General features: G+C 44.2%; 1 protein-coding gene across 13 annotated transcripts in view; it reads right to left on the bottom strand.

The window, feature by feature from the left end:
* STAB1 (stabilin 1) overlaps positions 1 to 26661 on the bottom strand; it is a 71490-nt gene that overhangs the window by 21852 nt on the left and 22977 nt on the right. For 10 of the 13 annotated variants that reach the window (XR_003254466.1, XM_026071481.1, XM_026071480.1 and 7 more), the window contains 28 exons: positions 26238 to 26360; positions 23885 to 24031; positions 21433 to 21495; positions 20390 to 20503; positions 19948 to 20001; positions 18441 to 18521; positions 17981 to 18139; positions 17010 to 17072; positions 15546 to 15647; positions 14524 to 14610; positions 13992 to 14103; positions 13267 to 13450; positions 12866 to 12959; positions 11765 to 11923; positions 10565 to 10660; positions 10071 to 10166; positions 9106 to 9153; positions 8088 to 8218; positions 7570 to 7681; positions 7272 to 7349; positions 6795 to 6896; positions 6151 to 6258; positions 5521 to 5652; positions 5211 to 5339; positions 4276 to 4332; positions 2715 to 2810; positions 857 to 1052; positions 292 to 387 (listed from right to left, as the gene is read on the bottom strand). Coding sequence is in view for 12 of the 13 variants with exons in the window: in XM_026071481.1 (XP_025927266.1) it covers positions 292 to 387; positions 857 to 1052; positions 2715 to 2810; positions 4276 to 4332; positions 5211 to 5339; positions 5521 to 5652; positions 6151 to 6258; positions 6795 to 6896; positions 7272 to 7349; positions 7570 to 7681; positions 8088 to 8218; positions 9106 to 9153; positions 10071 to 10166; positions 10565 to 10660; positions 11765 to 11923; positions 12866 to 12959; positions 13267 to 13450; positions 13992 to 14103; positions 14524 to 14610; positions 15546 to 15647; positions 17010 to 17072; positions 17981 to 18139; positions 18441 to 18521; positions 19948 to 20001; positions 20390 to 20503; positions 21433 to 21495; positions 23885 to 24031; positions 26238 to 26360 (3019 nt within the window). In the remaining variant the exon portion in view is untranslated. The remainder of the gene's footprint in view (positions 1 to 291; positions 388 to 856; positions 1053 to 2714; positions 2811 to 4275; positions 4333 to 5210; positions 5340 to 5520; positions 5653 to 6150; positions 6259 to 6794; positions 6897 to 7271; positions 7350 to 7569; positions 7682 to 8087; positions 8219 to 9105; positions 9154 to 10070; positions 10167 to 10564; positions 10661 to 11764; positions 11924 to 12865; positions 12960 to 13266; positions 13451 to 13991; positions 14104 to 14523; positions 14611 to 15545; positions 15648 to 17009; positions 17073 to 17980; positions 18140 to 18440; positions 18522 to 19947; positions 20002 to 20389; positions 20504 to 21432; positions 21496 to 23884; positions 24032 to 26237; positions 26361 to 26661) is intronic. The other 3 variants (XM_026071489.1, XM_026071492.1, XM_026071486.1) reach the window with 2 other exon arrangements.

Raw genomic sequence — 26661 nt, 5'->3', positions numbered from 1 at the left:
GAACCAGGTGATATACTCTTCCCTACATGAGTTTCACTCAGATAACTCCAGAGCCAGGGCTCGTGTTGATGAGAGAGGCACACCACAAATGCAATTCATGTGCAGGACTCAGTTACCACAGTCTGATAAGCTTTCTGTAGGACGCAAGCATTTACCATGGGCCAAGAGCACATGCAGTCATAGTCACCTGGTTCAGCTACCACAGAATTGCTCTGGAAACCAAAGGGAATCACTCATATCTCTCTACTAGAAAGGCAATATTACACCATGGGCTCCTTCAGGTTCACATACTTTCTTGGCAGGTAGGGCCCTTCCACCCTGGGAAACACTTGCAGCTCCCATCCCCTTGTAGTCCATCGTTACATATACCATTGTCGCAGGCACATTCTGCAGGGGAAAAATAAATGCTCATCACTGTCAAACCAACCAGGACTGAAAAACAGAGACAAACTGCTGTCTTGCTGGCTGCTGTGTTCCTATGTTCACAATCCAAGGCATCTAGCTGCCATAAGGAAAACACTGCAGGAGTATCAGCTCTTGCTCCCTTGCTATCAGGCCAAAGAGCCCAGCACCAGACCCTCTCCACTTTCTGTAGTTTGGGTGGCAGCAGGATGAGTGGCATAGCACAATCAACCATGCCTTGGTTTGCAGGTGAAAAATGGGGCCACTTACTGGCTGACCACAAGCGCTCATTCCCACTTTCCCTCTCTCAGTGACCTGCCAGCTTTTAGCCTGTCTGAGAGGTCTTGGGACATTTTTTCCCTCCCACAACCCCCCTTGAGAGATGAGATACAGCCACTTTTCTCCCCTTGTGAGAATAATTGTAGTCACAAGCTGCAATAGTGAGTGCTGTCACCTGCTTTGCAGTCAGCTCCGTATCGGCCCACTTCACACATTTCACAGGCAGTGCCATGGAAACCCTCCAGGCATCGGCACTCTCCACTGCCCTCAATGCCATCCTGGCATTCCCCATTCCCAGAGCACCATTGGCCTGGCTTTCCTGGGCACATCTCGCACATATGTCCGTAGTAACCTGGGCAGCAGACGGACCTCTAGGGAACCAACAAGAACAGGTCAGGGTGAGCCATTTTGTGCAGCACAGATGAGGTAGCAAAAGCTACATTGTCCAGGGTCACATGCTTTATTCTGGAAGCTACTCCCCTTTAACTATGTGCTAGCAATCAGTTATGACAACACATGAAAGAACAGATGTGCACAGGTAGGTTTTTTTCCTTATGTCAGCTCACAATGATAGTGCATACACGTACACTCACCCACAAAAAAGCTGTCGCATTTTGGAAAGATGAGAACATGTGGAAAGTCTGCTTATACCAACTCCCAACAATGCCCTTAATGTCTAGAGAGGTCATTATATGGAGAAAATGAAGAGACAGCTCCTAAAAACCACTGGCAAATCAATACAAAAAGGCACTGTCTTTGTTAAGATTAAATAATGCTACCTTCATAGAGGTCTGTGATAGGTATCAGTATAAAATATAGAGCAAATGCATGAAAGAGTGACCTGTCTTATTCTTCAGTGAGAACAGATTGGGAAAAGTAATTATAAACAACCATTACTCTGATCCCAGTTAGCACAGCTCCAGCTGGGAAGACGGAGCTGCTTTCTGAGAGCATCCCCCACCTGTGTTTGCCTCGCTGCCAAGAGGCAACAGCAGCCTGCCTTCCACTGGGAGCATGTCCACAAACACTGGCCACTGCCTGTCATCCCTCCCCAACCCAGAACGGGGCTCTCTGCTGCCCAGAGCCTCATTTAAAGGTCTGCACTGCCAGCTGAGCAAAACTGGCCATTTGGTAAGTCTTTCCCCTGTAACACAAATGTTTAGTCCTATACCCATCCAGCCCATCTTCCACCTGTGCCCTCCTCAGGCCCTAGCACACCCCATCTGTCAGACACACTGTTGGGCAGAGAGAGACTCCACCAGAAGGTGATTCAGTTCAGAAGCCTGATTTCACTGCTCTCTTTTCTCTCTGCATCCATCACAGGAGGAGGCAACCGTGATGGCTCAGGGAATCAAGTTGGATTGTGCAGATGAAGAGAAGCATCGGCTAGTGAAGGGACTCAGTAGTGCTCAGTGAGGTACAAGTGCTGACTGAAGCTCTGTCTATATGTATGATATGTCCAACTGCCTCTCTCTCCTTCTCCTCACTCTACCATTCCCACAAAACTTCCCAGGGAGATGCTTCAATGTCTAAAAAGGGTCAAATTTACCCAAAATTTTCCCTAAGGATTCCCTGTTCAAGCGTTTTCTCCTAGCCAGCCATTTTCACAAAACCAGTGGGAGTATAATAACTGAGAGAACTTCTGCTCCTCCTTTTAGCTTGTCTCCAGTTAGTCATCAGGTATTAGGAAAGGCACATGCACAAGCAAAATACCATCATTCATATCTCATTTCCTTAGGAAATCAAACTGCAAACATTCACCTCCTTCTCTTCCTCTTTGCAATAAAAACCAAAGCAACAATGCCAAAGCAGCAGACCACAATTCATCACTGTGAAGACATTTCCGCATGTTTGTTTTTTCTCCAGTGCCCTCTATCTCCAGGATGGAGACCAGCTTCCTGACGAGCACGGTGTCAGCTATGCAATGGCACAAATTCAGCCAGGACTTCAGCACAGGCTGTATTTCAATGGCTGTATTTCTAACACCCACCTTGCTTGTGTCAAAGTGAATGCAAGGCAAATGTTTTTCTTACCAAAGAAACTTTTGCACAGGTGAAATAGCAGCCAAGTGTTGTTGTTTGCCAAGAGCGTAATTCACAGCGAGGGAGATTCTTGCTTCCTGGAAATTCCTGCAGATAAAATTGACATAGATAAATATATAAGATATTAAAATATTTAGACGAACAGATCATACATTATGGTGCATATAATAAATGGCAGTGTTCTTGCCAAACAGAGGAATAATGCTTTTTATCCCACAGGAACAGCCCTAAAAATTTGGGCATCCCAGAACTGAAAGCAAATAGGCGTCTCTAGGCCTAGTGTAAGGCTGTCTCATACGCTCTATTTTTTTCAACCTGCCCCAAATCCATGGTATACATCTCAATATGAATGCCAAGAAAACTATTTGGCAAATCTTTGGCATAGAGTAAATAATGTCACTTAAGAAGCCAGATGTGGCTGCTACGCAGTTCACGGCCAGCACAGAGAGGAAATGCTTAGTTGTTTTCCTCTCTGGAAATGTTTGTCATTCACTCACAAACAAAGCAGCAAACCGCAGGCACAACCAGCCCATCTGTGTGAACACTTCAGTGGTCTGGGCTGGAAAAATCACTATTCATACCCCTAAACTGGCTTCCCTTAATCCTAATGTCGAAAGGGTAAGAGATCAAAATCTCTTTCCCAATGTGCACACTAATTTCCCAAGGAATTCAGCAAAATGGTCCCATGCATCAAAGGGAACAGAATTTGGGTCAAACTGCGTTGTCATGACCCGCTGTGCCCACCCGCTCTCTGGAAGACTTGCCAGCTTTCACTGACACGTCGCCACCTCCCAGACTCTGCTTGCTCTGAAGGTGGACTATGGAAGTCTGGCTCCTTCATAAGGGAATGGAGCTGCCATGGGCTTGTCTCCCAAGAGGAAACCGGGAAGGGAAGGCTTTCTGGGAGGCGAGTGCATTGCAGTGGGGGGGCCTCTGCCCACTGGGGTGTAAGGTGAGCAAGTATATGACTGATCCGTGCTGATGCAAACTCTCTAGAGCCCCCCTCTGATTATGGTTGCACTCCTCTGTCCAGACACTGCTAACCTTTTGCCATGCCCCCCTTCCATTAGGACACCCTTCTCTCTTCCTTTATGGAAATGCTCTAAAGGTCCGTTCTTTTTGGTCTCTGTTGCCCTCCTCTTCTTCAGTTTCAATAATGCACACATCACTGCAGTGACAGATGTGCGCTCCTGATGCCTCTCTCCCACCTCCCAGAGCTTCCTGGTGTTTTGCTTTGTATTGGTGAAGAGCAGTTACAGGTCCCCCTTGAACTGGCTGCTTTTCTAAGAGGCTAAATGGACTCACCACACTGCATGGTCTAAAGGGCTCCTGAAATTCAGGCAAAGCATGGACACCAGCTCTGTAAGGAGCCCCATGGTTCACATTTGTCTTTTTCCTACATAAACCTCCCTCACCTTGCCTTGGTTTTGCTTTCTCTTACAAACTTTGATGATGAACAAGCCACAGGGCACATTTTACGGGTATCAAGATGACATCTATAGAGCAATAAAGAGAAATCAAGGCACTGTCTGCAAACAGTGCAGAGACTCACCACAAGAACTGATCCAGAAGGACACTTGATCCCCTTCTCGCACTTGCCACATCTTGACTAGGGCACAGAGAACAGACAAGTCACATGTGTGCCCTCCATCCATGTCACACCAAGAAACTTACCTTGAATTACAAACGCTGCTGCACAGGCTGCTGGCTGAGACAAAAACCCACATATTTATCTCCATGGCTCAAAACACCAAAAGAAGAAAAATCACAAAAGAAGAAAAATCACAATGCATGTCCCTCAGGTCCTGACTGCTATCAAAGGCTTCACATGAGGTCTTAATTCTTCACTCTGGTGGTGAGACCACAAAGCAAACCAGAAGAAATTTCATGTCCCTTAGTCTCTCAGCTGGAGTAGGGCTTACCACAGACCCAGAGTTCCTTCATGCAAAGCTGCATGTATTTGTTTTCTGATCCGTAATGGGATAGGCCTGCCTCAGTCTGACCCTACAATCTTCAAATGGCCAAGAGCCACAAGACATGCAGGGACTGGACTCTGGCCATTATTCCCAGGCAGACCACAGCATTTCCTAGGAGTGCTTGTGGTCATAACATGCAAAAATTGGGCTGAATTCTCCTTCCACAGCTGAGCACTTGGGAGTCCCTGCACCAGTCTGATCTGTGGCTGGCATTGTCACAGAGTCCCGGCAAGTAAACTGAACTTGATCTGCATAGGAGCTATGTACAGCCCAAGAGCTGCAGATCTGCTACATTCAGAAATACTGGGTTTGAGGCTAAGAGGTGCCAAGGCTCCATGGTGCCCCATTTGATACAAGGCAGGGCTGCTCAGCAGCTCATTTGGGGTCAGGCTCTAAGCTACTGTGTCATCCATGTGGAAGAGAGAAGGTATTCCGCTATTCATGTTTGCCTGGTTTGGGAGCTGGAAAAAGCCTGCGAGATGGTGGTCAGCTTGTTGGTAAACATCATTACCTTTTGTATGGTGGTGGTATTGGCAGTGCAACGATTCTTCTGTATCTGGAGGACCTGTGAAACCCCAATTAACATGCCATTCTTCGTCTCAAAAAATTTTCCATCCAAAGGAATATTATTGACGAACTTCTGCAAAGGAGAAGGAAAGGGCTGAGACGATGACCATCAACTTGCACAGACTGCCATCAGACAGCCCCAGCCCGGAGACCTGATGGGCTTCCAAAACAGACATTAGTGCCTCCAGCCACCAGCCTCAGAAAGTGATAAGTCAGCCATATCTTTAAATGGCAGAACAGTCTTCCCTCCTTACCTGGGTGCTGTTTTGGTAAAACATTAGCCAGTAGGAGAACCCTAACATGGTGTTCTTATGGATTCCACTTCTCAAGTCAGTAGGGAAGAGCTTCTCTCCCAGTACAACGTGGTACTGCACTGTCTCGTTGTCCTAAATCCACAGAAACCAAAAGTTAGACTACTCAACTTCCTAGACTGCAATTAGATAGGCAGAGGTATGTCATGAGAAGAGTTCCTAAGCAATCCTAACCACTAATTAAGTTCACAGAGCCCAGTAACTTCTCATCACAACCCATAATAAATTACACTTGATTATTCTGTTACTAGGTGAAGCCATAAAGGTTTTATGGATCCTTTCAAAAGTTTAAAAATTGCCACTGATTTGTCAGGAGGAGGGGTGCCATCCATCCACATACAAATCTACTCATAAATTTGCATTTAGAGTCCAGCTCCTCTCTTCAGCTCCCATTGCAATATCCCCGGAAACCTTCTCATTCCTCTCTGCCACATTTGTCCTACTTTTTTTCATCGGATATGCTCCTCCTCTCCATACTCAAATCCACTGAACTCAAGTTTAGGATTTGACAGTATGTATGTCCTTCCAGTTACCACAATACATATTCAGACAGTATGCAAGCAGTGAGCTTACCAACTGTGTCACATTGGCAGCATGGCAGTAGTCCTCAATAGAATTATTTCCAGGAACAAATACTGTATATTTTTCAGAGGATTCAATTTTTCCAATGAGCTTGTATTCCTAAAAAATGTCCAAACAGTCATATTAGCAATTACACTTATATTCACTAAAGCCAAATTGCAGGTAAAATCAATTACAAAGGCAAGAGCACTAGAAGAACTGCTTGAAAATTGGATATGACAAAATACAACTTTCACTCAGTCACATATGTCTAACTGCTTGCTCCTCTCCCTGGGTTGACATTAATGCTGTTTCTTGGTTATAAGCAAACCTTCCTTTTTCTATAGGTTTCTCTGCTGTACTCAAGCAAGTCAGCCTGCAGCAGAATAATGTCTGCCTGCAGTAGACAGATCATTTTCTACTGTAATAACATGCCAAAGATGTAAAGAGAGATCTAACTATGAGTATATAACCTCTTGGCTGCTCAACAGAACATTTCTAGAACATGCTGCTGGAATGGTAGGAAACTCAGATGGTCTCCCCTTTTCTCACCTGGCAGTCTATGTTTAGGCCCATCTATACAAGGTAACTTGGGCATTTGCTCAAAAGAAGATTGTGACAACCATGATTCAACAGAACTCACACCAGCTACTTACCTGTAACAACTCTTTGAATGTGCTGAACGAGGTAACCATGTCAAGCCGTTTCTGCAGACCTGGGGGACTTGGTGGGATATCTCCTACAGGAGGCAACAAAACCTGTGGGGAAATTGAATTCATCAGTTAGGTCAGGCAAAGGACTCTGGGGGAAATCACACTAGACTCCTGCCCTGCTTGCAAGAAGAGTAATTAGAAACGGCCTCACAGCATTATTCTGCACCAGCTTTAACTCTACGTCTATCAGCCAAAAGAAGAGGAACTCCCCTGCTGCTTTGGAGACAAACGCTTTAAACGTTAAAGGCTGCTGCACAGGAAACATCTGTCAGGACCTTGTGATAATCAAATGTATTTTTGCCATTATATCCCTTCCTAACTGTCTATATACATATTCCTCCTTGCTCCCACGACAGATGCCACAATGCAAGTGTGTTGCAATAACCACAACATTTCCCAATATCACATAAACCAACATACCTTACTGAGGACATGAATAATGCCATTGCTGGCAGGGATGTCACTGACCACTATACTTGCATTCTGAATGGTCAATACCTGCAAAAGTATCAGAAAAAGAGCATCAAAAATTGCCAAGCAGATGCAAAACAGATACACTGTTCATTCAAAGCTGCACATGATTAATCTGGGTACCATTTTAAAAAGTTTCATGAATTTCAGGGCATCAGTGTCCCATCTAGGCTCCCCACAGGGTACAGCAGCTCTTGAGCAGTTTAATTTGATATTGGTATGTATATATTACATAAGAAATCCTTACATCACTCTTGGTGTTTATCTGCCATCTAGTCTGTGGGTTGAGGGTGGGTAATTCTGGTCTCTTGTACTTTCTGAGCTCTTCGCCAGTGAAGACACCTTCGAGAAAGTGGGCCCTGAAGGGAACACATGCAGGTAAAGAACAGATTAGGGCACCATTTGTAATGAGAGGGAGATAAGACCGTAAAGCCCAACATTCATGCATCTCTCACATCAAGGAGCTAAGTATGTGGAGAAAACAACAGAAAGAGGGAATTCCTTGCCATGGTGGAGCCTATTTCTGGATGGCACTTAGAGAAAATATCTCTCTGCAAATATATGACAAATAAATCCACTACCAATTGCCTGACCTCTGTTACGTTTCAACTGCTTAGTAAACTCTTTGCCTGCTAGATATTTAACTTTGCTTCTATTTTATCTTAAGATAACTCTTTATTGGGCTTGCATGAGCAATAAACGGGCTCATGGCTTTGTGTTACTATTGTTTGGCATAGTAAAGCAAAGGCAGGAGTCTCTTCGTACCTGACTAAAAATGGCAGCATATAAGGGGTCAACCAGGTATCTTTCTCAGCATTGCTCAAGTTTTTGATAGCTGCCTCTGATGGCACCAGGACAGTGACATTGGTTCCTGCTGGGATGCTGAAGAGAGATTTCTGTTGTCCAAAGCACAAAGATGAACAAATAAGACATGTCAGTGCCACATCTATACTGCAAAACATAACCAACAACTGTAGCTGCCATCCCACCCTTGCAGTCTCACAGAAAGGGTGTGCAAAAAAACAGTGTAAATTCAGCAGCACAGCCTGCTCTCCTGACACATGGAAGATACGTGCTGTTGGCAGTCAATGAATGCCACAGATGGTTTAGCCAAACAGCTGACGCCAAGCATGCACAAGGGAAAGTCCGCTGCTCCAAGCCTATTTCTGTATTTCAATTAATCTTCAAACCCATTCAGTCAAATTCATAAATCCTTTCTGAACCCTCAACATCAGTTTCGGGGCAGGGGCCAAGATTATTCCTAGCAAAAGCAGTGTATGCAGCAGGATAGGCAAGCTAAGGTTCGATTAGATGCTGTATTGCCACAGTGCGCTTCCACAGACTCGCTGCAGCCTGTGGAGTGCCTCTGCAATTACCACACTGGAAACAGAAAGCCAGTAAGAGGAAAAGAAACAAATATGTAGCCTAACTTCAGCATGCTCTTTTGAACAATAGCTATTATTATGCACCCCTTTTTCTTTTCCTTCTGTGCTACTTTATGACAACTAGGAGTTACAGATGATACAACCATGAAAATTAAGTGTAACACAGCCCCAGTTTCTTTCTGTGCCAGAAACAAGGCCCTCAAAATACACTCATAGCCCAATCTCCCAGTCTCCAGAGCTTTTCCACACACCTGCACAATAACAATTGAACCTTTGTTGTTGTTTTGCTTTTCTCTAATGGAAAGGATAAATGGGGATGCCCTTCCTCTAACAGCAGCATTCACAGCAACTTCACTTCTACAGAACTTACCTGTGCTGGCACCCATGGCTGTTCTTACCTTAACCCAGTCATAGAAGCCTGCGAAGTAGGAACTCCTGGCCAGCTCCTTGCAAATAGAAATGACAGAAGGGTTACCTCTGCTGAGCCCCTGGGGCTGCGGGGCAAGGACACCCAGGCTGGGGGAAAGGAGCCCTTTGCAATTTCAAATCCAGCAATAATTACAGACACCTTGTATCATGGGGAGGGTTGAGAACTCCTGAAATGAAACTCCAGACATTAAAAAAAAGAAATTCCCCAAATAAACAAACCCTTTTCAACTCTTCTGCAATTGCTCCTGTTTCCCAGGGAAGAAGCTGAGTCCACACTGGCCTCTGATGACAGAAAATGGGCTTGCTAGCTCTGACCAGGAAAACCTTCCAAATAACAAAGGAGACATAGCTTATTGCACAGCACAGACAGGGGTGAAGCAGCTTAGAAATTATTGCCGATGGTTTCTACGAGACACTGGCGTTGGCATCAGTGCTTTCTCCTTGGTCTTGGGCAGACACACTCACACGTGCTGGCAGGCTGGCAATGGCAGAAGCTGTCAGCTCAGGTAACAGTGAAAAGGAAGGTGCAAGCAGACAGCACCGTAAGGCTGTTATCTGCAGCATCACTTGACAGGACCAAAGGGCAGATAATCTGCCAGAGTAGCTTCCCTTTGCCAGTTGCCACTGATTTACAGCTGTGCAGATGTGAAAGGGTCCTGTTTCAGACTCTGAGGCTACTCCACAAGAAGCTTTGCCCTCACTCACTGCCTCACTCGCAGTGACTAAGGTCAAACATTTGAAGCTGAATGACTTTGAGGGAAAGGTCGGGGCAGTAGTTTTCCCTGAGCCTATGGAAACACCCTCCAAAGTAAAAATGAAACACAACTGACAAAAAGAAAGCAGTTAACTGCTTCTTTCCAGGCCAGCTTGCCCGTCATGAACACCCGTTCCTCTCTGATCTCAAGACCACCTCAGACATTTGCTCTTTACTCACTTTTAGAATGTCCCCATAGCAGGTCATGCCATCCCCCAGGTAGTCTTGAGGGCAAGTGCAGGACCTCTCCCCTCCTCCAAGGGGTTCACACATAGCCTGCCAATACAAGGAAAGGAGAGATTACAGATCAAACACAGGTTATGCAGTATTACACCTATCCAGGAATCGAATTCTGGCCTCCCTTGGCCTGGGCTAGAGGAATAACCACACAAGCACCTTCCTCCTGCTACAGCCACCTTTGAGGTGGTACTGAACTTACACCTTATGTAGCAAAGCCATCACCTCGTACATCGGTTGTGTAAATTTGCAAAAGGCAGAGGATCCTCCTGGGTAAATCAGAGACCAAACAGTTCTACACCTCAGTGGTGTGCCAGTAGGATGATGTAATGTAAATCCTTGCAGCGTTCTCAATGCCATGTCTGGAAAATCTCTGTCATGGAGCAGAGCAAGCTCCACTGCCACACCAACCTTGGGACAGCTCTTTAGCTACTCACCAAGTCATGGCAGCCACCATTGTCCAGGAGGCATGGGTTGATCGCATCGCAACTGTGGCCATCACCAGCATAACCCCTCTTGCACACACACTTGCTCTTCAAGAAAGAGAGACATTTCAGTTTTACAGACCTATTAGAGCATCCTCATTTGCTGGTTAAAATACACCCATCAGTGAAACACTGTGAAACAAACTACAGGAAGTTCTGTCTGAATCTAAGGAAAAATGTTTTTACTGTGAGGGTGACTAAACACTGGACCAGGTTGCCCAGAGAGGTTGTGGAGTCTCTATTCTTGGAGAATTCAAAAGCCATCTGGACATGGTCCTGGGCAGCCTGCTCTAGGTGACCCTGCTGGAGCAGGGGGTTGGACTAGATGAGGTCTAACAGTCCCTTCCAACCTCAACTGTCCTGTGATTCTGTGGATGGCGGAAAGAGAAGAGGAGCTAATTTCCAAGCTTCCTGCTTCTGAAATATCTAGGAGAGTACTTGCAACATCTTGCCTTACTCACCTCTGCTACAGATTTGGCACCTTTCCTCAGCCCGTTGTGCAATTTTCTGCCTTGCTCAGTGGGGAGAAATGGGCGTTACCTTGAAAGGCCATCTCTCCCACATACTCTCCTCCTGTCTCAAGATATATGTCTCCCAGCCCAGCTCCCTCCACTGACTATATGAACAGCTGCACATGCTTTTCTCTATATTTTATCACAGTCCAGAGATGAGCTACCCAATATTTGGGCTGTTTGAAGGCAGAACATACAGGATAGAGGAATCCAGGATACTGGATGGGCAGTATGGACCCATAGCCTCTGCCCTGGTGGCAGGCCCATAGCCTCCGCTCCAGCAGTGGCCTACGTCCAGTGGTTCAGGACAGCTGGCAGCCTGCTCTGGGAACTCACAGTGCTGCAGTCTGGGAAAAAGTGGGGCACAGGAACCAATGCCTTATACTGAGCCATGTCTTGAAATGTGGTCTCTTCCCTTTGCTGTACAAAAGTTTCAGAGTAGCGTAGCAGCTACAGACATGTCAGTGCATCTCAGCACATATTAGCACCCTTGCATGGGTTGAGCTGCTGTTTCTGTCAGACAGCAGACAAGCAAGCCTTACTGTGACAGGCCCAGTTTCTACCTTTAGCAATCCTAGGCCATTACAGAGCAGCTTAGGAAATGCAAGTCCAACATTAGACTGCTTAGCATGGACCATACCTGGCCAGGGCCAATATAAACACAGTTGGCGTTGATGTGACAGTCGCCTCTGCTCTCCAGCACACAGTTGTCTACAGCCACGCAGGCCTTCCCGTCCCCAGTCCAGCCCTTGTTACACTGGCAGATGGCAGTGCCGGGGCCTGTACTGGTACACAGAGCCTCCAGGAGAAGGGAGAGAAAAAGCATTACACTAAGCAGAAGGAGGGAGGGAGTGCAGTACAAATACAGCAACGAATCTCTTTCATCAGACTGGGGAGAGTTTCTGAATGGCCAACTCTGATTCCAGCATCAGGGGTGGGGGGTGGGAGCAGATTTTACAGAAAAGCCTTAGACAATTTCACAATAGAGATAAAGTGATTCTGAAAACATTTAGTGCTTTCAGAGAGGCAGATACTCGTATCTAAGATGGCTCAGAACACCCAGGGCATTCCTACTGTGCTGTAAAGCTCTCCCGTTACATTCAGAAGAAATATTCCCTGGAGAGGAGGAGCACAATCTTCTGCTTAGGCATGTGGGAAGGAAACCACTGACGGAGGCCGGTCTCTCCCAGAAATGACCTAGTTTGTTCCCAGTCCCATCCTATTTCCTTTTACATGGCCCAGTGTGTTTCTCTCACTGGGGGGGTCTAAATTATGATGAAGTCCAACTGTTTGACAGTCCATTTCATCCTAAAGCACCACAGTTCTTTACTAAGGATAATTACGTGGCATTGGTGGTTACCAAGAAACATAGGTCAGTGCTCACCGCTAAGCTACAGAGTGAATACAGCCACAGAGAAACTAACACACATTAGAAGAGCTTAAGAGGGAGATCAAAACAAAACAAAAAGTATTTGGACAGCTAATCTCTGTGGCTGTCAAAACATCAGCGCAAAACAGCCAAACCCTCCCCCAGGGTGTTACATTTTGGCACCAACCTAAATGACTGACATCCTCATGACGACTATGTTGAGGCAACTGTTATTCCACCTTGTCATACAGACAGGGAAAGCCAGGCACAAGACTAGCACAAAACAAATTTTTAACAGTCCTGAGAGTCCTGGATCCCTTCTCTAATCAATAGGTGCTGCTTCTCCAGGCTTCAACAGTCTAACCCACTTACGTTCTGTGAACAGCCTCCTCGTTCTGGCTGACTGCACAGGTCAATGGGCTGGCAGGAAAACCCATCCCCTTCATATCCATCCATGCAGATGCATCTTCAAAATAAGCACAAAAGAGATGCAGATGGACACATGAAGAACAGTAACAAGCCCACAGAAGCAGCACAGAGCAGCTCCTTCTGACACTCAGCAGAGTAGCAAAAAGGCAGCTTATGCCATTTCAAGCACAGCAAGTTTCTGACTTTGATTCCTAGCACAGCAGGCTGGTTGCATTATTCAGATGACCCTGTTCAACAAATACTCAGAGACATGTATACAATTACAGGGTTGGCAGCCTCACAGCTATTGTGTGACCCTACAATTACAAAGTGCTCACCTGAATTTGTATACCAGAAAGACTGACCTTGCTGTGTCATTGAGGCTGCAGACAGCGTTCTGGTGGCAGTACTGGGACAGCCCACTTGGGCCACAGTTCTTAGATGTCTTGTCACAGAATTTCCCTGTATAGCCCTCCTTACAGGACCAGGACTGACATACACCCCCACTGCCAGGCCTGTTGTCACAGACACCATGGACACAGCCACAATCTGTTAAGCACATGGAGTAAGATCAGTTACTACATCACGTCCAGAAATTGCCACAGTGATGGCATTTTGTAGATTCTCATCTTTCCTTCACAATCTCTTGTTTCACCAAATGACTATCACATTTGTTCTTGACAAAGGGACATCTACTGAGAGACATCCATTTTACCTCAAAACCTGGCCAGAGAACAGATCCTGCGACTGCCTGGGTCCATGTGTTTTATGGGCTCTAAGGACAGGCTCAAATTTAGGCCATGTAGCACAAGATCTTTGTCAACCAGGAAAGAAAAATGCTTTTTCTTTCCAAGCAGGAGAGATCTAAATCAAAATCCCACATCTAAATTTGGCCAGTGTTTCCAAGACCCACATCACCCCTGTCATATCAGCCACATTTTTTCCACTGATGTTTGAAAAGACACCCTGTGAGGACATTTCTGTCACTTCCTTCGTGATATTGGTCTTGCCAGAAGGGAATCCAGGATACATGAACCTGCACTGTCCTTGCCCTACCTTTTCCTCTAGTCTCTCCATCAGAATTACCAACCTTCATCACAGTTCTCGCCATGCTTGTTTGGGTTTGAACAGATGTGGCAGGCTATTCCTTTGAAACCATCAAAGCACTGACAGTTGCCATTCCCTTGTATGCCATCACTGCACTGGAAGGAAAACAAAAAGAAAACAAAGTCATTGAAACTCAGGGAACAAAGGCAAAGCTGAGGCACTGATATCTTTCAAAGGCACTCTGACAGTTGCAGCAAAAAGCAGGACTTTGAAGAGTGGTGGTGGTAATACAAAATCCCATATAGCCAGAGCTGACCCCAAAAGCTATGAAATGGTTCACGTTAGAGCTCAAGAAAGAAAATACACTGATGAAGATGTGCTATTTTCCCTGGAACTTCTGCTGCCACCATCATGGGCTTAGCTCTGGAGTGCAAATGAGGAAATATACTTACCTATAACCACAGTCATTACCATAAATAAAAAATGACCCATACTGCTATTAAAGGACAGATAAGCTAACAACGCTCTTTAACAACCCTGACTCATTGCAACGCACCAGGTTCTTTGACACCTACATTTCCCTGGCCATAGCAAGGACTGGAAAATCCCCCTGGGCATGGCATGCAGTCTGGACCAAAGAATCCTTTGCAGCATCCAAGTTTCTGAAACAAAAGCAAAATTGGTAAAGTGCCAAGTGACTTAGCAAGCATTGTCTGGAGTCTCCCTGCCCTCACAGATCTGAAATACTGGTCCTCCTCCCTGTGGCCATGGACTACACAGAAATGGACTGTCTCATTTGGCATTTGCATTTCTAGGAACTCCTGCACTTAAATTATTTTCCACCAATATCCCTATTTTTGCTCACAGCCAATTCTTTTTAGCATAAACCACTATCTTCTGCACTTTCTGTGACATTGTAGGAGTTCACTTGCTACTACTTTATCCTTGCTGAGGACTGTGTTCTTCTGGAGGGACTTTGCAGGGATGAATGCAGGCTTTGTCATGAATGACCAATGGAAGAAAAATCAGAAGACAAACATCCAGCTGGTATTTAATGAGACACCCACAAATCATATCATATGGTTGGCACTGTGACAGCTCAGGAGTTGCAGATGAATGTGAGATCTCTAAACTGGGACAAGAGCTACTTTCCCAAACCATCTGACAATGTTTAATAAACAGGATGTAATCACTTTAGAGCTTAAGGCACTTTCACTGTGCTCTGTTTCCTTTGGGAGACATGCTTAAAACAGGGCTCTCTCAGAGAAATGTGCCACAGTGAACACTGCACCATTTGTCATGTGGCTTCCTCCAGCTTGGCTGGTCACAACTGGCATATTTTATGCAGGTTTAACTGAGCTGCTTTCCAGCAACGTTCACAGCCCCCTGTTTACCAAAGAGAGGACACATAGTCAATTCATGTGACAGTTCTGGGGACAGGCTTTCCCACAGGCCAGCTTTCCTCTTGCGCCCATCCAGCCTTCTCACAGCTCAGGGAGTCAGAATTTTCATTCAGTCATTTTCAATGAATAAAGAGAAGCCAGGCTGAGCTCATTTCAAAGGTAATGTGATCTTCCCTACTCTGCATCACACTCACCGTGACGGTTTGATTGCAGTACCTGGCGCACCCCTTCTTCAGGACATTCAGACCTTGTGGATCATGAATGTAGACACATTCTTTTGGGGAGAGTGTTGGTTCCTGTAGAAACAAAACAAGTCATCAGCACTGTAACCTTCCCCTCCACTCCTTTTGCTGCAGAGAGCAACTATGCCTATCTCTGAGCTGAGGAAGTTCACAAATAAGCCAAGGTGAATAAGATACCATTATGGCATGCCTATCATGAAAGAAGGCATATGGCAGCTTCTTCTTGCTTCCAGCAGTCCACAAATCAGAGACAAGGTGCTGCCCTTTTGTTCTAATAATAGTGCTTATGATAAGGAGAGAGAGTGAGCAAGGTGGTGGGGAGAGAGGGAGAAGAGATGAGGGAAGGGGCAGAAAAGAGAGAGGAAAGAGCAAGAGGAGGAGAGTGAGAGAGAAACTGAGAGGAAGAGAGAGAGAAGGAGGGGGAGAGAGAGTGAAAAGGAGGAGACAGGGAGAAGAGAGGGAGAGATGGGGAGGTGGGGAGAGAGGGAGGAAGGAAGGGAGAGTGAGATGGAGTAAGAGGGAGAGGAAGAGAGGGGAGAAGTGCAAGTAATTTCTGGGATAATGTCCAGTGACCTGTTGCAGAGTTTTACATCAGCAGAATTGGGCCTGAGATGATTCTGGCCTCAATCAGAGAGGAAAATGAGTGACTGGTGATTTTGCAGAGCTCCATTTGCACACATTCATGCTAAGACAACATGGGCATGTCCTCCTGAAAATCAAATCCCTCAGAAGACACTCAACAGTTAACAGTGATGAACACCTCTCTGGCTTTCACTTCTCTCACAAACGATGATTTGGGCCTGGCCTTCGTACTGGGATTTCTTAGAAATTGCTGTTCTGCTAAATTTGTGATAACTCAAGCACCAGCCCCCAGCCTCCTCCTCCTTATTCCACCTTCAGCCAGTTCTGCTCATCTTTGAATCAACAGCCAGCACAGGCCAAAACCAAATTGTTTCTCACACTCTACAGGGCAGAAAGCTTGCTGCCATACTGTCTCTGATCATGCAATAGGCACAGGCAGCACTGGATGGTATAAGTGTGGTCAGACTTGGTTCTGGCAGGTTGGAGGAGCTGGAAGACTCAGTGTGCATGTAGGAAAGCTCCGCCTGGGGCAGAGCAGAGGTGCTAAAAGCTGCAACTCTACCATTTTATTTAGCGCATAGACTGTCTCACAGCTCTCTTCATTGATTCAACAGACTTCAGACTAAGAAATAGCACAGAGCAGTTATGAGGTGACAGAGGCATGGATCTGTGAGGAGTGAGTATCCTCTAATAAGCCACGTCGCTTCTCTCTATTGGTTGTCTTTCCTACTCTCCATTTGTTTGAAAGTGGCTTGGGTCAGGGACTGTCTATCACAATGTGTCTGTGTGTCATCATGCAAAGAAGAAATTAAGAAAATAACCACAAATATTTACCATTTCTGTGCTGTTAGGTGGGCAAACACTGTTGTTAAGGGCCTCACAATCCACACAAGAGCCCTGTTAAGAAAACAAGAGAGGAAAATGTAATCTTCTCAAAGGCACCCACTCCCCATGCCAAGAACACTACAGAGCTACTGCTCCCACAATATATACCCAAAACATAATGACATGTATCAAAAACATTTCTAAAAGGGAATTTGCAGGCTCTGAAATGGGGTAAATTTTTCACTTAAACAAAATGGCCCCTTTGTCTCAAGGAGATGCTTGTACCTGACTGCAAGATGGGATCTATTCTGTGAATCTATCAGCCACTAGATATGTGGCTATGCTGGAAAACATAGGGCGTTCTCTTTGAGCATTCACGCAGCAGGCCTTACTAAATCAGGAAGTTGTGCGGACCCTCTTCCCTCTTTGGATCATTTGTGTGGTCCCAAATTGGAAATCTCTTGCTTATTCAAAGCCTCATGTTCTTTCCTCAGTAACCTACCAGTGGGCAAATTGCAGAACAAGGACCTAGAATAAGGTATACAGAACTGTTCAGGGGAGAATACCACACCATAATTTGTAACTGCTAACTACTGAATGACTGTCTGCTGTCCAGACTAATAGGAGACTGATGTTGACAGTGATGGGACCGAAGCATTGCCAGCTGCATTAGTAACTACGGCGTGAAGAAGACCACACAAGGCCTTATGAAAAGGCAAACCTCTTTCTGAATCAAAGGTAACATGGAACCAGGCAGAGAACAACTACCTATAAGGAGGCAGCTGACTTGCCAAAAAGCAGTGCAAAGTGCTAGCAGAAGCTCATGACTCATGGTGCTGATACTAGCTAACTTCACATTAGGGGACATGTTAGGGAAAACACATTTCCTAAATGTAACTTATATGGACTGCTCTCATCCTTCCAGGAGTGTGTGAGGCCTACAGCAAACACTAGCATGAGAATGGGAGAAGTTGACTTACTGTCACAATTTTATGCTGTTCTTCATTGCATCTGTGAGGCAAAATGGGGACTATTGAAGGAGGGATGAAGATGCCATCCAAGGTATGAATGATACCATTTGATGCCACGATGTTTCTCATGTTTATGGGGATCCCCGATTCATCCATCAGAATTCTTCCCTGGTGCAGAAACACAAATAATTTACCTGCTTTTTACCCTGTTAGACAGTACCAACTACATAAAACCAATGCAGGAAACAGATAGTACCCACCACCAAGTGCAGCCACATAAAACAGTCAAGCCCCTTAGTGGAGTCACAGATGGGATAAGAAGCAAAAATAATTCCATGACTTTAAATGAGTCTAGTTTATTAAGCAGAGGAGGAAGCAGAGCTGGACCAAAAGTACAGCATTCAGAATCACAGCCACACTTTCTCCTAGCACAAGGTGTTTGCCCAAAAGGGTTTTGATTCATACTTACATCTGTGCTGATGTTGATGGTAAGTATCTGGTTAGCCATAGTAACAATGTATGGCATCATTATCAGTTTCTCCACAGTCACCTGAAATAAAAACATGAGGGGATAGTACCAAGAAAAAGTGGGCCCATTTCTGTACAGGTTATAGAATCCTTTCAGGATTTCCCCCCCTCAGAAGAAAAAACTTTAAAAGGGGATTTGGCTTTATCATTTACATTTCATGAAACATCTCCAATGTGCACAACGGGTCAGAGAGAAATCCAGGGCTTTGTGGGAACTGTTTGCAATAGCACAAACACAGCAGTGCCTGCAGCAGCAGCCTCAGTATTCGTTCCTTGTGAAAGTTGCAGTCCAATACAACTGAAATTGAGTCTTTGTCCTTACTAATACAGCTGCAAGCAGGGTCAGACTAGCAAGGGAATTCTCCAGAACATATTTAATAAATAAGTAAAACTGAGCCAGAAACATAATGGATAATTTATTTTGACTTAATAAACTTATTTCTAAAGGCAGAAGAAATGTAAACTGCAGCTACTGTATGGAGAAACTTAAATATAAGGTTTTGACAGGAGAGAAGTTCTAAGAACTGAATCAATTGTGTTTTGTTTTTTTTTATGTCCAACAGGTTGTTAAAATAAGTAGCTCAGCTTGTTACTGTGTTGTTATTCATCAATTGCAAGAAAAAATACGTTTTGCTGTTTTGTCAATGTGCTGCTCATTTTCTCAGTTGGAATTAGGAAAACCATAAGGATTGACATTTGCTTCTCAGTAAAGAATGAGAATATATTGATATTTTTTAATGAAGGACATGCCATTGTACCATAATGGTTGAGTAATCACTTATCTTTCCACAGGTTTTGTGTATAATTTTAAACATTTATTTATTATATAAGGGAAAATGTCTTGTTGAAGCACTGTATTAATTTTATTTATGCTGACATTATATTATACAGCAATATTGGTACAAGAATGGCAGAACCAGGTCAGATCACAGGATCACAGGGACCAGTTCTCAGTCTCTAACTTTAGCCACTGGTGGAGCCCTAGGAGAGACGGAAAAGGAGCAGGGGAGTTTGGACCAATTCTTCACTTAGATGTAACTTTTGTGCTGCTGCTATTAGGGAAACTGTGGGCTGGAAGGTTCATAGTTAAGATATACTCTCCTAATTAACAGTTTAACAAATGAATGCAATAAAAAGAGAGCATTTGCCTGCAGCAAATTCTGTAGACAATGTCTTCATTGTAAAGACCATGTGAATAAGGAGCACGATCACCCCCAGGAAACTCAGAGCTTTGGATGAAAGTGCACAAGCTTTCCCTTTTGGCAACTACTTCCATGCTAAATGCTTTGCCTCATCAGACCCTGGATCACATCTCTACACCCCCAGGGAAAGCTCAAGAAGTAGCAGCTGAAGTCATCGATACTCCAGCCTCTGTGCCAAACAGCGTCATTGTTTATATGTTGGCCCAAAGGACCCCAATTATCTAAAATTAGAGCTGCTTGTCTTACCGCTGCTGAAGTGTAGATATGATGTTTCACAAGTTCCTGAAGTTTATTTATGCCCTAAGGAAAGAAGAGAACATAATAATTAGACACCTCTTCAATGCTCAGGAGTAAGAAGAGACAACTACATTTTCTTTTAACCAACTACTGACATTGCCAATGTACCGTAATAGTAACTTCATTTGGAGAATAAGTTCCTTCATTTCCCCCTACCCAAAAGCAAAAAAAGGCCAAAAATCAGAATAAACAATCTGACCAAATGTATTTCTCCTGGCTGCTTCCATCTGCATTCATTTCTCTCCCAAAGTCTTACACAAACAGAGACATGGTTTAGCCAGCTCCAGGTAGAACGCTTTCAGCAGTATCAGATATATTGCACAAGCTATTCCAGCAAAACCTAGTACAACACACTTGATTTAAGACTTCTTAAATTATTATGAGCTCTCACCTCTGTGAAAAGATAAATGAGCCTTCCATCTCTCAACCTGTCCACACCATCATTGCTGGGTACAAATACAGTGAAGGGGCCTGGTCCATCCAGTATTGCAGGCAGGCCACAGTTCTGCAAAAATTAAACAGCAAAGCAATAAAACATTTCATCATGGATCTAGCACAAGTCAGTGAGGGGGATCTATCAGAAAGGGAGAGGAAACTTGAGGCAACCCACTGGAGACACAACTATTGAAAAGCAAATGCACACAGGAGGCAACTGGACACAACATAACAGAGACATAAATGCTATAAAAACGTAGCTTGGACAAGGAAGCCATTGGTGTGAACGGAGCTAATGTGCACAGGGGAGCACTGGACTAAAGCTCCCTTGTGTACATATACAGAGACTAAAACTGTATCTTTCTGCCCCAGGAGAAGAAAAAAAGAATCAGGTCTAGCATCACAATTGCACTTAGTGAATTTTGCAGACAACTGATAGCCATACAACTGAAATACAACACTAGAGCAGAGCCAGATGACTCTGGTGAAAATAAAAGGAAAATCTGTCTCCAGTAAAAATATCAACTAAATCAACCCTAGGCTGCAGTCTCAATGGATTATAACCTGAGGATTGCTTTTTTTTAGAGGTCTACACCAAACCAACAGGTAGCTTCAATCTAGCTTGGTATAGACAGGCATGTTCAGAAATGAGGCATTCCCTCTTTGTCCTGACACAGAGGTCAAGAACTAAATGTGCTTTGGAGCAAAGCTCTGTGCCAGGTGAGAGGTGAAGGGGGGAGAACAAGAGGGGAAAGAGACCTGCATGCTTGGTGCTCATGCCAGAACCGCTATAGGTGCTGGAACTCAGATCTCTCCTGTCCATTACATTTGCTAATAAAATACAGAAAATAAGAAGCAGTGACTCAGAAAAAAGCACCCATAAAGAAAACCAAACCACTGAAATGCATTTAAATGTTACTAAAAATTCCCATAAAAACAGTAGTCAGCTTTGGAATAGCAGCAGTATGGCACCTTCCTGGGGCAAACAAAGATGCTTACCTCTAGTATAGTTTCAAATCGACTGAAGATCTCCATTGAAGCAAGGATCTCACCAATGGTTTTCTGCAAGAAGATACAAAGAGGAAAAAAATGGCTGGGTCTAAAGCAAGGTCTGAGCACAAACTGGAATGCTTTTGTCTAGGTGATGTTCATGGATTGCCCACTAAAGATCTACAGGAGGCCATCAGTCTCTGAACATTCAAAACCACTGTCTTGGTCAGTTGACCTAGCAAGGACTGAACCTGCAGTAGCTTAGGCATGAGCTCATTCCCATGCACAGCAAACCAAATTTTCTAAGGCATCATGAACTTGAGCACCTTTCTGTGTTCTTAATACCTTCTGCATATTAAATTAAATGAAGAGGCAATCACTCATCATCATTAAAACCAGAGACATACTACTTGCAGCCATATACAAATCAGCTCTGGGCTTGTCATCTCAAACCCACTCCACGCTTTGAAGACAAGAGTTTATTCTGCCACCTGCAGATGAGTCCCAGTGCTGAGAAAACACAATCTGGATGCATACACCTGAGAACATGGAGGAAACTGGTGCTTTCCTTTTTGCCAGGTTGCCTATTAGGATTTTTGTTCCACTAAAGGAGCAACAGGTGCTCTTTAGATATGCAACACTGGAAGCACAGAAGGACAAAGGTAACAAGATGAGTGACCTTCCAAGCACCAGAGCTAGTGAAGGGATGCTTGCCATCTGACCTTCATTTGCAGAAATCTGCATGTTTTTTGGCAGAAAGTGCTTCTTGCAGAACATGCGGAGGTGCAAAACATTTCCAGCGAACACTGATACTAAGGGATTTGCTGCCAAAAATAGCTTGTGTGATCACTAGCCTTCATTGCAAAGCCAGTGTCACAAGGAAAAAGAAATGTCTGAAGGGGTCCAGAGAAAGACAAAATCTTCAGGGAGCACTCTCGGGTGCCCTGCCATCCCAGAGTAAACTGCCTCTCTCTGGCTCAATGGCATAAAGCACGAGTTGGCACAAGGCTAGCTCAGATCCCCACAGACAGTCTTCATTGCAGTTGGATTATGACAGCTGCTACCAGTACCCTGCTCACATCCTGCCCCTAAAACAGCTCCTGGCAAACCCAAATCCTTGTCCCTCCCACCCTGACAGCATCCCTCCTGCATTCTCTTCCAGTCACCCCACTCACCTCCTACTCCTCTTACAAGACAGTGGATAAAAAATACCTTGATTGCGGGACACAAAAAACATATGAAGTTGCTTTAAAAGTTTGTGTCCACGAACACATTTTGAACATGCATATCAGCAGTGCTGTGACAGCCAGTGTTGTACTGGGTACCAAAAATTTGCAGGAGCTGGTGGAGGAAAGACTGCTGGGCTAGCCTTGTGATCAGAATAGCTACCAACTCTTCCCAGCAGTTACCTAAGCCCCAGTTTTCCCACTGGACCTCAGACACCTTTTTGGAAAACATCCGCTTTAAATCCTCACACGTGTCATAAGACTGAGAGCATCTTAAGTGACAACAGTCTTAAACATCACTGACAGGCACAATCAAACCCATATGAAGATCCAGGACTTACACAGTGCATACACCATGATCAGGGCACTTGAAATCAAGAGCTACTAATACTCGGCACATTGTTCCAGCTGTTTTTTAAACACACAAAATACAACCATAACACTACACAACCCTACTGTTTTTATAGTCTAATTACAATGGTGCAAAGTAAGTGCAGATTATTACCAAAATCCTACCAAATCCAAGAGCACGTGCCATTCTATGTGTAATTTTTTGCAAGAAGGTAATTAGGTAATAGGGCTGTTCTTTGCATATGCAAACAAAATAAAAATGCTCAGGCAGAGCCATGTGATAGCTATAGCAAAAATACTTCTAACAAAGAAAAGCGCTTAGCAGAGGCAGAGACTGAACTGAAAACTCTCAAATCCTTGCGCAGTGTCTTAAATTCAAGACATAACTTCAAAACACAAAAATCTGCAGTGATTATTTGTCCTCATTTTACATCTTTTTAACACAAAGACGACCTTTCTGAGTATAATTTCAAAATGCAATAGAGACCAATGAAAGAAAATCTTAATTTGAATTTTACACGAAAAATGCTTTTTCGTTATTTATGCTATTACTCTCTTGTAAAATAAAGCTGAAAAAAGAGCTCATTTGATATGAAGGGTGTGATCTTACTCAAAAAGTAGAACTTTCTACTTATCCAAGCACTGTAAAAGCATCACTACACAAGGTCTGTATCTAGCTTGTGTAGTGCTATTAGCTACTTTTAATGATATGATGACATAACAGTGCCTAACAGGCCTTAACAGGAGCGGAAATAAAATAAATAGCCTTTTTTCTTAAAAAGAACAAGCTTCACTGATTTAAGAAGTTCAACCATTGAAACAGATTTTTTAAAGTGCTTATTCTATTATTCCATAACATAGAAGAAATAAAAATGYCTGTGTACCTGTGGGTTTCCAGTGTTGTCAACATTGGTTTTTCTCCTTACAGTGTTAACAATATGTATAATACCATTGGCTGCTGGTATGTTCGACTGCAAAACATTGTACAGTTCCCCTGGCAGGTCTTGATATCGAAATGATTTGCTGTTTGTCTGGATAATAATACAAGGTTATTTTCCTGTGGTAAATATATCCATGGTATCACAATATATCTACAAACCAAGGCTCCATTCAGTGTGCTCCACCTATAGATCATCAAGGTAAAGACACAGCTGGAGTTGCTGCGGAAAAAGTAAATTTAAAGGGTGACCTCAGGGTGTACAACAGACATCCCACCTCCGTTCAAGTTTGAATAATGTTTGGATCCTAGGGTACTTTTAAGTCTTATTACAGAAAGAAGATTCAATCCAGAACAGTCAGCTCTAGAACTAGGTTTGCCCGAGTGTGAATAATGCTTGGTCCCAGCTCTGGATCACAAAAACGTGCATTCACCATCGACAAACTGCAGCCTCAATCTGCCAAATGCAAGGAGAGAGGCACACTGCTTCCTGGGTGCCAGAGTACATAATTTAGAGGCAATTCTGGAACTACAGCTTTGACCGCTGCTTTTATTAGCTCACAATGCTGACAAGAAGTCTTCCTAACAAAGCCAAAAGTCAGGCTCCCTGAATTATACAGTACTGTAGCTGATATCTGGTCCTTCTACATTGTATACAACCATACACTGAAGCTAAGTGTAATGCAAGCATACCAAGTGTAACCTATAAACTAAGCATCAAGGTACTTGGTGCTCTAGCAAACCCAAATCTCTAATCCAAATCCAGGCAAACACAGCCTGCCTGTGCTTTTCATTTTACCACATGCATTTCTTGAATTATCCCTCTCTGCTCTGAACTCCAGCTCACATCACTAAGGACTCTGGCTGAAACAAAGGAAGGGGAGGGTAGACTTCCCAGATCAAAAGACTCCTGAGTAAACAAACAGGAAAGGAATTTAAAAAGGGCCTGACAAGCCCAGTTCAGATTCCTTGACTCCAAATAGCACTTTGTCCTTTTGATGCATGCAGGGCGCACGTATTACAACCTAGACCTCAAGGCCAAGGCTGGATCCTCAGAAAGGAAACATACGGCTCTCCCCTGGCCATCTGTGAGCATGCATGCAGGAAAAGTGCAGGATGGAGAGAGAATAGTAGATGCTGGAAAACATGAGTCAACTGAAAAAGGAAAAGCGGAAAAACAATCTTCCATATCAGAACAGAATGATGAAAAACTCTTTGCTAGGATGATCATGAAAAATAAAATAGATTGAGGAGAAAAGTGCAACCGGAGGAGAAAATGTTCAGCACATAGCTGTTTCCAAGCATACGATCTCCAAGAAGCATTCAGTCCAAAGGGAGACTTGCTGCCTCTCCCACTCCAGCCACATGGATGCTGCAGTTGCTAAGAGTGCAGGGAAAAGGTCTCTTCTCCTGAATACATATACAAGCTCAGGAAAGACCATTCCCAAGCTTAGGAGTCAGATTCTGGCTAACTGTCTGTCTGCAGGATGGGAAAAGCAGTTGCCTGGAGTGTCTGGCCTTATATCACGTTGCTTTGGATCCCACAAAGCAGCTTACTGAGAGGCAATAACATCTCTAGTCTGTGTAATGAACTGATGAAAGAGCAACTTCTGGAGCTGTGAACACATGGAATCTGGAAATGACTTCAACCCTCAATATAGCCTGTTGCTTGGAAAGCATCAACATGACTTTACAGCCTTTTCTTCCCACCTACCTTTTTCCTTTGCCCCATGACTACCAGGACACATATCATAGAGTGTGTCTCTGGCAGCACTCCCCACAACTGACCTTGGAACCTACTGCACCACAGATGCAGCGAGACCATCATCTGTCTCAGATGTGCTCTGTAATAACAAAACTTTATCTTAAATATTACACTTAGCTTCTCAGAACTGAGGAAATGTAAACAACTTAAGAGCAGTGAAAAACAGTTCAATGTCATCTCTGTGTACCACAAGGGGATACCACAAGGGGATGGCAAGAACCAAGAAGCAGAGAAGTCACTTGGATTATTTAAAACTAGACACAGCACTGTAGAATATGTAGCAAGAGAAGAACAGTTTTGCACTGAAAAGGAGATAGACTATAATCTAATAAATCTGCTACATTTCTAGTTCCTACAACTTTATGATTCTCTTAAAGAAGTGGAAATGAAATCCTGTTCTGATCACAGGCAGGCTAATTAGAGAAAAAGGTTTCCTGGTTAAGAAAGTGCACCAAGAAAACTGTGCTGGAGCCCCAGTCAGCCCTACATGAAAGCAGCGATCCAGGACTTCAGTTTAGTTTTGGGGATCCTTTACCTGGCTACTGAATGTCAGCTGGTGTCCAGACAAGGTCCACAGAATCTTGTTTTTTATCAGGTCTTCTATCAAATGTAGACCAGGAACAATGTGTATTCTGCATAAATGCCCTGCAACGGTATCCTTTGGGGAGTAAAGACCAAATAAAGATGATAAATGGCATGCTCTTTAAAAAACTCACTTACTAAAAGAGCCATAACTGTACCTCTTTCCCAGCTAACACACACACAGAAATTCTCAGCATATATGCTCGACCTTCTCTCTTCACTTTTGGTTCACAGGAGGACCACCGTACCAAATCTTTTGCTTCTGTTTGTGTGAACACACACAAACACAGGGAAACTGATTCACCCGTAAGTGACTTCAGAGGGATCCTCTACAGCGAAACCTATTATATTTGGACAATTTTAAAACTATCCCTGCA

The sequence above is a fragment of the Apteryx rowi genome, unplaced genomic scaffold (assembly GCF_003343035.1).
Source record: "Apteryx rowi isolate R43461 unplaced genomic scaffold, aptRow1 scaffold_326, whole genome shotgun sequence".
NCBI classification, from domain to species: domain Eukaryota; kingdom Metazoa; phylum Chordata; class Aves; order Apterygiformes; family Apterygidae; genus Apteryx; species Apteryx rowi.
This window is presented reverse-complemented; position numbering and strand designations above follow the sequence as displayed.